Source organism: Panthera uncia (genome assembly GCF_023721935.1).
Source record: "Panthera uncia isolate 11264 chromosome B3 unlocalized genomic scaffold, Puncia_PCG_1.0 HiC_scaffold_1, whole genome shotgun sequence".
NCBI lineage: Eukaryota > Metazoa > Chordata > Mammalia > Carnivora > Felidae > Panthera > Panthera uncia.
Genome location: NW_026057582.1, coordinates 46862718 through 46870521, shown reverse-complemented (window position 1 = coordinate 46870521; position 7804 = coordinate 46862718). Strand labels below are relative to the sequence as shown.

Here is a 7804-nt window from a genome sequence, read left to right as displayed (position 1 = left end):
AAACAGGCTCCAGGCTCCGAGCCATCAGCCCAGAGCCTGACGCGGGGCTCGAACTCACGGACCGCGAGATCGTGACCTGGCTGAAGTCGGACGCTTAACCGACTGCGCCACCCAGGCGCCCCTAGAATTCTTAAAATATAAAGCCATGATCAGACTGTCAGATGGCAAAGATACGGTGGTAGTTTAAAAGTATGTGCTATTACGGTGAACAGTCTCCATTCTGTTCATTATATTGCTTCTTCAGATGGGAATTCAAGCCAAACACAAACCATATTCAACAGGAAGGTTGTCTGGTCTTGTTCACTTCATGTTTAACTGGTAGCATGTGAGATATGGGAGATAATTTGGCTGATCTGATAAGTGGATTTAAGTAGCATCCTTTTGGGGTTTTTTTTGTTTTGTTTTTGTTTTGTTTTGGTCTCTGGGACCTCTTATCCCTTTCATTCAAATTGGCTGGCTTAATATGCCATTTATAGACAGAGAAACTCTACCCTTCCTGTTCTCTTATGGCTCTTTTTCAAGCAAACCTCTCCAGCATTCAGTCAGGAGTGACAGTGTAGTCAGGTCTGTTATCCTTGGAGAAGTCAAAGAGACACCCTTCCCCTCCAGAGTGAGTACATTTTTATGCAGAGCTTTCCATGAGGATGCTGCCTTAGTGATGGTTAGAGAAAAAGGACTAAACTATTTTAAAAAGATTTACAACTTTGTACAAGATAGGAATGCTGAAGGTTTCTGTTGTGAAATATCTCTCTTTTAAAATATTCTCTTGGGGAAATCTGAAAATTTTAATATTTTTTAACAACTTGTCTTCATATGTTTAGATCATTTTTACACGGGTTTTTAGCAATCATGGTTTCTGTTCATCTTAAGAACATCATCTCCCTGAAGAAATACTTTAGCATTGTTTTTTTTGCATGAGATTCTTCTCATCTTTCCATGGGATCAGTCCAAAGACTGTGTTTTACCAGGGTGTGTTTTATGTGGAAAACACAGAGAAGAAATTGTCTTAAAGAATGTTCTTCACGAAGCGTGGGTCAGACCTGTCACTTGGAAATAGTCAATTATCCTCAATGTTGTCTCATTTCTTACATAGCAGTTAGGATGGTGTTTCTGCCCTGTTTCGTTATTCTGCAGCTATGACAGGAGTCCTCTGTGAGCTAAGCAAAAGCATGTTTCTCTAAGAGCAAGTAAGCACAGAGTTGGAAGTTTGACTATGCATTAGGATTGACCATAGAAACTTAGTAAAAGCAGGATGTGGAAGCTAGTATTTCTTCTAAATACTACATATTTTTAATAAGATGTGTTCTGTATTGCGAACTCAAAATAGTTTATAAAGAATCTCATTAATGTCTAGCCAACTTTTTGACTTTTAGTATCTTGTTGATTGTTCACATTTTGTGTGTGAATTCAGAGCACATTCACAAATTGTGAGGCTTTTTTAAAGAACCCGTTTTTGTGTGTATTTTCTTTAAAAAAAAATCATCTTTTCTTTATCATATTGCCTCCTTTTTTAATGTGCAGATAATGAACATGTCTATATGGAGTTGTCACAAAAGCTGTATAAATACTGTCCAAAAGAATGGAAGAAAGAGGCCAGCAAGGTACGACAATACGAAGTCACTTGGGTGAGATTACATTTATGAGCAAAACTATTTTGATTTTTTTAAAAGGTTTATTTTAGCTATTATACATTAGAAAAATATTTAATTTTTTAAATTTTAATTCATAAAAACACTATGAAGTAGAGAATGAAAAAGGGAAATGTGTAAGTTCTAAAATGTCACATTAATAAAGTATTAATAGCTTATAGTGTATGATAGATTTTGGGTATCTGTTTAAATCATGTTGGATAATAACTTTTTAGTAATTTGGGGATAATACTTTGAAACAAGAACCATGGAAAAAGAACTTGCTTCTCTTCTGTGGCTATGTTAGCCATCAAAACTGATGTTCTAGAAGTTATTCCTAATTTTTAAATCTACTTTTACTGTACTTACCTTTGATACTTTATTACTTTATTATACTGGTGCCTTTATTTAATAAACATCAATTTCATTTACATGGGACATCATTCACAGGGAATTTGCCTAGTGTTTCCACCATATTAATCAAGAATAAGTCCCCAGTGTCTAATCCTAGATCCTCCGATTTGCATTTAAGAATTCTTGGAATAAACGGGAAGGCTACTTGGAAGCTAACTACAAAGTAAGGAACATTAAAGTCTAAATAAACAAACAGCATATTAGAATTTGGTATGTGGAATGTCAGAGGAACAAGAGAACATTTGTAATGAGGAGCAAATGGTCACCACAGGGGATAGAGCTGAGAGAGGAACTGGATCTCAACTAGAAATTTCCACTGGCATTTATTTTTATCTTCCCTTATGTTGTCATTGGCATTACAGTGAATGAGTATCAAATACATGATGGTGCTTTATAACTTCCCAGTTTTGTATGAACTTAATATCCATAACGGACAACTGTCTACCCTCTGCCTAGCCACCACCACCACCCAGCTGCATTAGAAGTAGACAAAACCTTTCAAGGTTTAAAAGTATCTTGTAAGTAATGGTATTTTGTTGCATTTAAAACCCGTTTTGCAGTTACCAAAAATAGCTCTCTTTTTATATGTGTCCTTGTTTTAGGGTATTGACCAATTTGGACCTCCTATGATCATTCACTTCCGTGTGCAGTACTATGTGGAAAATGGCAGATTGATCAGGTATGAGGACAGGGAGAGACTCTAAACCTTCACTTCCACAAGCACTCACCTTCTAACATAACCATATAAAGTTCTTGTGTGTGTTTGTCTCCATCTGCTAGAATACACATTTCAAAAGAGCAAGGATTTTAAAAGAAATCTTTGTGTACACTCATGTATCCTCAGTTCCTAGAAAAGAGGCACAGTAAGCGCTCTAAATATTTGTGGAATGAATGAATGAATGAATGGATGAATGATAATGTTAGACTATTGATGAAAATGTTAACAATGTCACTGCCTCACATTGTACTCCCCATTTTCGATAACCAGTCATTCACCAAAAAGAAGATATTTCATTCAAGAAGGAACTAGCACTTTTGTGAAGAATGGAGAAATTAATTAAAGGACTGTATTCTTTTCTGGTGGTGAGATGGGGAGTAGGGCAGCAGCAAGAACTCTCTCCTGTAAAAATGGTGTCAATATAGCCTGGTTTTCTTTCCACCTTTGGGGTCTTGCTTCTGTTCTTGGCAGGGGCCTTAAAGCTAAGATTACACCCAGTGGAGCTATCCTGTGAGAATCTTAGATGCAGTTTGGCAAGGGCAGGTAATTGATTCTTCTTCTGGAGGTGGGTGCATGAGCAATTCTCTGCTACTGATACAGACTCAGAATTTACCATTTCAAAAGCTCAGTTTATCATTTGTATAGGAGGATTCAGTGCTGGAAAGCTTTCAAAGTTGGTTTTGTTAATGGATAGAAAATGCTGATGGAAAATACTAGAAATGTGAACTCTGTTTTCCTTATTTACTTTCAAACTCTGAGAAACTCCATTAAAAGATACAAAGATACATTTGGCTAATAAGTTATATGTGAGATCTGCTCTTAATATTTGTGTTATTGCCATATGTAAATTAAAAAGTAAAAAATATTAGCCCATAAATAATTTTTTCTAAAGGCCAAGAATCTTTCTTAGTTATTTGGAGTTTATGTAAAATTTTTGCTCAATTTACCTACTAAGTATGGAATGTGCTGAAAAGAAGGAAAATACATTATTTAGCCACAAATTAACCCCCTGGGGCTAATGAATGTTTAATTCATCCCTGTACTTCTGCTCTTTTCCCCAGGGATGAACTAGTCCAAACACTGTGTGGTCAGCATTATAAAAAGAAATGCCTTGAAAAGTACTCTGTCCCATGGGGAAAAAATTACATAAATGCTTTATTTTTAAACTCATCATACTTAAACATGATCTTAGTTAAAATAAACTCATGTTTTTATTGTCATCAGGTAATGCATTATAAATCTCAGGTAAACCTTTGACTTAAACTAATAGGGGAGGCAAGTAAGCTCATTAAATACACACACACACACACACACACACACACACACACACACACACACACTTTTTTTTTCTTGCATTTTTACTTTGATCACAAAGGCATCCCATTTGCCTGTGACATTTTTTGGAGCTTGACCATGTTTTTCCCCAGTCAGCACTTCTTATTCAATGTATTTAATGGGAACTATATTTATTTCTGACTTCAACGGATTGTAATGAGTGCACTAGTAGGATTTCCATCTGTGAGGAGTATCATGACTGTCATAACATGTTCCTATAAAACCACACCCATAAAGTAACATCCACTTAATTAAAAAAAAAAAAAAAGAGAAAGAGAGAGGGAGAGAGAGATTTAAAGCAAGCTTTTTTTTTTCCAGTTCATTCTGAGAAAGAAAACAAAACACTATAGTTTTTTTTAATGGGCATTTAAACAGAAATTTTTTTATAAGGACCTTAGGGTATTTGTAATGTGCTCAGCTGAAAAACAAAACAAAACAGAGGAGCAAAACATTAAAGCCAGGATTGTCCCCTCAGATTTGTCCTTGTTTCTGTCATACGTGCCGCATTATTGCAGCAAAGTTACTTTAACGCAGACAACAAATGCCCACGCTTCTAGAGTAATACTTGTTTCAATGAAATATTTACCATGTTGGAATGGATGATTCAGATCTTGCTTCCATTCTCTGAATGAATTAAATGTTATAGGCCTCAGGAAATGTTATTTTTGCCTGTTGGGGTAGTCAGACTTGGGAGTCCTACCTCCCTGCAACCTGGGTGGGGCAGCAATCAGGTATTAGCCTCAACCCCCCACCCACTTTTTTTCAAGGAGTGTGGAGGGAGGAAGAGGGAACAGAAACAGAAGAGCTCTTGTCACCAGATGGATAGCAGGGTTTGGGTTCTGTTTACACGCCATTGGATTGTTCCATCAAATGTGAGTTCTGTTTTCTTTTATTTTCCTAGTGACAGAGCAGCAAGATACTATTATTACTGGCACCTGAGAAAACAAGTTCTTCATTCTCAGTGTGTGCTCCGAGAAGAGGCCTATTTCCTGCTGGCAGCCTTTGCCCTGCAGGCTGATCTTGGGAACTTCAAAAGGAATAAGCACTATGGAAAATACTTTGAGCCTGAGGCTTACTTCCCATCTTGGGTAGGCACTGTTTTCAAGTTATAAAGTGTTTTCTCTAGCACATTTCTAGTTCATTATGCTGCTACTCAGGTTGCTTCAAGAAATGGGAACACAGATGTTTGTGGCCAGTAAAACCCTTCGTGATGCCCAGATAGAAGTTTAACACTTAAGAGCATTGTACACATGATCTCTTGATATATTTGATCTGCTCCTTCCAGTTAAAGGGGAAGAGGATTTCTGTCCATCCTAAATGTGGTGGAACTTGGAACTTACCAGCCTTCTTTTGGCAGTTGCTTGGTCTTTACTTTCTTATTTACTCTTAACTCAAGCATCGTTTTCCTCCCTTTGAAGGGAGAAAAACATTACACTTTGAAAAGTAACATCATTCACAGCTTTTCTTATGTTGAGAAAACAAATTAAGTAGTCACTTTGCCCTGACCGCCATCTCCTCCACTCTCGAGAGAGGAACCACGCCTTTACGTCAGCGGGCAAATTTAGGTTATTCGAACTGTCTCAACTGTCCTTTCTCCGCCCAACCCTGCCCATGTCTATTCCCACCCTTCCTCCAGGCCTCTGTTGAAAATCTGATTTTTTTACCTTATTTCCCAGATACACTCCTCAACACAATTCCATCTGCTTTCTGTCCCCGACGCTCCCCTCCACTCCTCATGCTGTCCCTATGGTCACCAGTGACCTTTAAGTTGCCAAATTCTGTGGACACTTTCCACTTCTTTTCTCGGCTGCATTTGACATAGAACCACTCTCATTTGGAGATCTCCTCCAAATGAATGCTTTTTTTTTTTTTAACAACCACCTATGTGCCAGTAGCTCCCAAATCTGTTTCTCTCCTCTGTGTCCATGAGACAGCTGTTTACCCATAGGCACCTCAAACTCAAAATGTCCCAAGTCAATTTCATCTTTCTCCCACCTGATTTCATGTATTCCTGCCTCTGTGTCCCTAATGTCAGCTAGTAGCACTGCCATCCACCCAGTCACCCAGAAACTTGAGTCTCCTGCAGAGCTCTCCCCATCACCCTTCTTTCTCCCTGCCCTGCCCAAACCAACCGGAACAACCTAGAACATAAAATAGTTGATTACCCATCACCAGCTTAAGAAATCAAATTCTCTTGAAGTTTTCTTGTGGTAGACTTCCTGAATGTTTGTCGTGTGCCCTCCCCAGCGTCCTTGCTCCCGTCCCCCAGGTTCCAGCTCTCATCACCACTCAGCAGCACTGCTGAGGGGCTTGTTGTCTTTGCCTCTGTCTTTAGAGCTTGCGGATGAGTGGATTTTGCTCCTGATTTAAATCTTCAGGGGCTTCCCTCTCACCTACAGAGTGAAAGCCAGGCTCCCACACATAACCGAGGAACTTTCCAGGATCTGATCTCTGCCAGCCTTTCCAGCTTCCTTTCAGGTTGTCCTGCACCCTGAATTTTATGCTCTAACAACATCCAGCAATCCCTATGTCTCCAAACGCCCTGTGGTATTTTGCACCTCTGGCCTTTCTTCCTGAAGTTCCCTTAGCCAAAAGAACCCCTCTCCCTGTTTGACCTGGCCAACTCCTGTTCATTCTCCAAGACTCTGCTCAGATGTATTTCCTTCTGGGCAGACTGGCTAGGTACCCAGTGCCCCTCCTCTGGGCTCTAGAAGCCCCCACTACGCATAGTGTTTTACATCTTATTTTCTGTTTATCTTTTGCTTCCAGTGAACTGTTTATTAGTATATTCTAAAGGACAGGCTTAAACTACATCTTTTCTGTTTCTTCAGCACTTCACATTGAGGTGCTCAATATAAATTTTTGTGAACTGACTGCCAGCATGTCAGTTGTTAAAGAGAAACCACAAAAGGTATCAAGCTTTTACATATCAGTGTCTGTGGAACCCAAATTAGCCTATGTTTACATCCGGTAAGTTGTCATCACGTACTTGCTGAATCTCCGTCTTTTAAATCAGATCTTCCCAGTCAGTGCGCCATAGCTTCCAGAGCACTTAGATACAAGTTTTCTTCAACCTTTGGGATCACCAAAGCCACTTACTTCAGTGCCCTTGCAAATATTATTTTCTGTGTGTTCTTTGAGCCGAGAAAAGTTAACAAATACTAATTTAGGTGATCTCCATGTAAGAGGAGTCTGAAAGAAAAATCTGTACCTTGAGTTCTCAGCAATATTAAATAGCCAGCAATCTATCATGTTTAAACAATAGGAAGAAACAAAATGTCAATATCTATAAAAACATTTAAAACTAAAAATTCTTTAATTAGTTTTTATTCTGATGATTTTAAGCACCACTCTTTTTGCTCTCTTTGCATAATCCTTTCCATGTTTTATAATCCTTATGAAATCGGCTAAGATTTTTTTTTTTTCAATTTTTTAAATATTTTTATTTATTTTTGAGACAGAGAGAGACAGAGCATCAGCAGGGGAGGGGCAGAGAGAGAAGGAGATACAGAATCCAAAGCAGGCTTCAGGCTCTGAGCCATCAGCACAAAGCCTGACATGGGGCTCGAACTCATGGACTATGAGATCATCACCTGAGCTGAAGTCGGACGCTTAACCAACTGAGCCACCCAGGCGCCCCTCGGCTAAGATTTTTAACTAATCTTAGCCTGCAGCTGCTGGATACTATATGTTTTGGGCATTGAAAGGC

The 7804-nt window shown here is 38.8% G+C and overlaps 1 protein-coding gene across 5 annotated transcripts in view; it reads left to right on the top strand.

Moving 5' to 3' along the window:
• The window catches only part of FRMD6 (FERM domain containing 6), an 81197-nt gene that overhangs the window by 50051 nt on the left and 23342 nt on the right, over window positions 1–7804 (top strand). For 3 of the 5 annotated variants that reach the window (XM_049612787.1, XM_049612786.1, XM_049612790.1), the window contains exons 4-6: window positions 1522–1625; window positions 2645–2721; window positions 4997–5183. In XM_049612787.1, coding sequence (XP_049468744.1) covers window positions 1522–1625; window positions 2645–2721; window positions 4997–5183 — 368 coding nt within the window. Of the gene's footprint in view, window positions 1–169; window positions 1626–2644; window positions 2722–4996; window positions 5184–7804 lie in introns of those variants that run through there. The other 2 variants (XM_049612788.1, XM_049612789.1) reach the window with 2 other exon arrangements.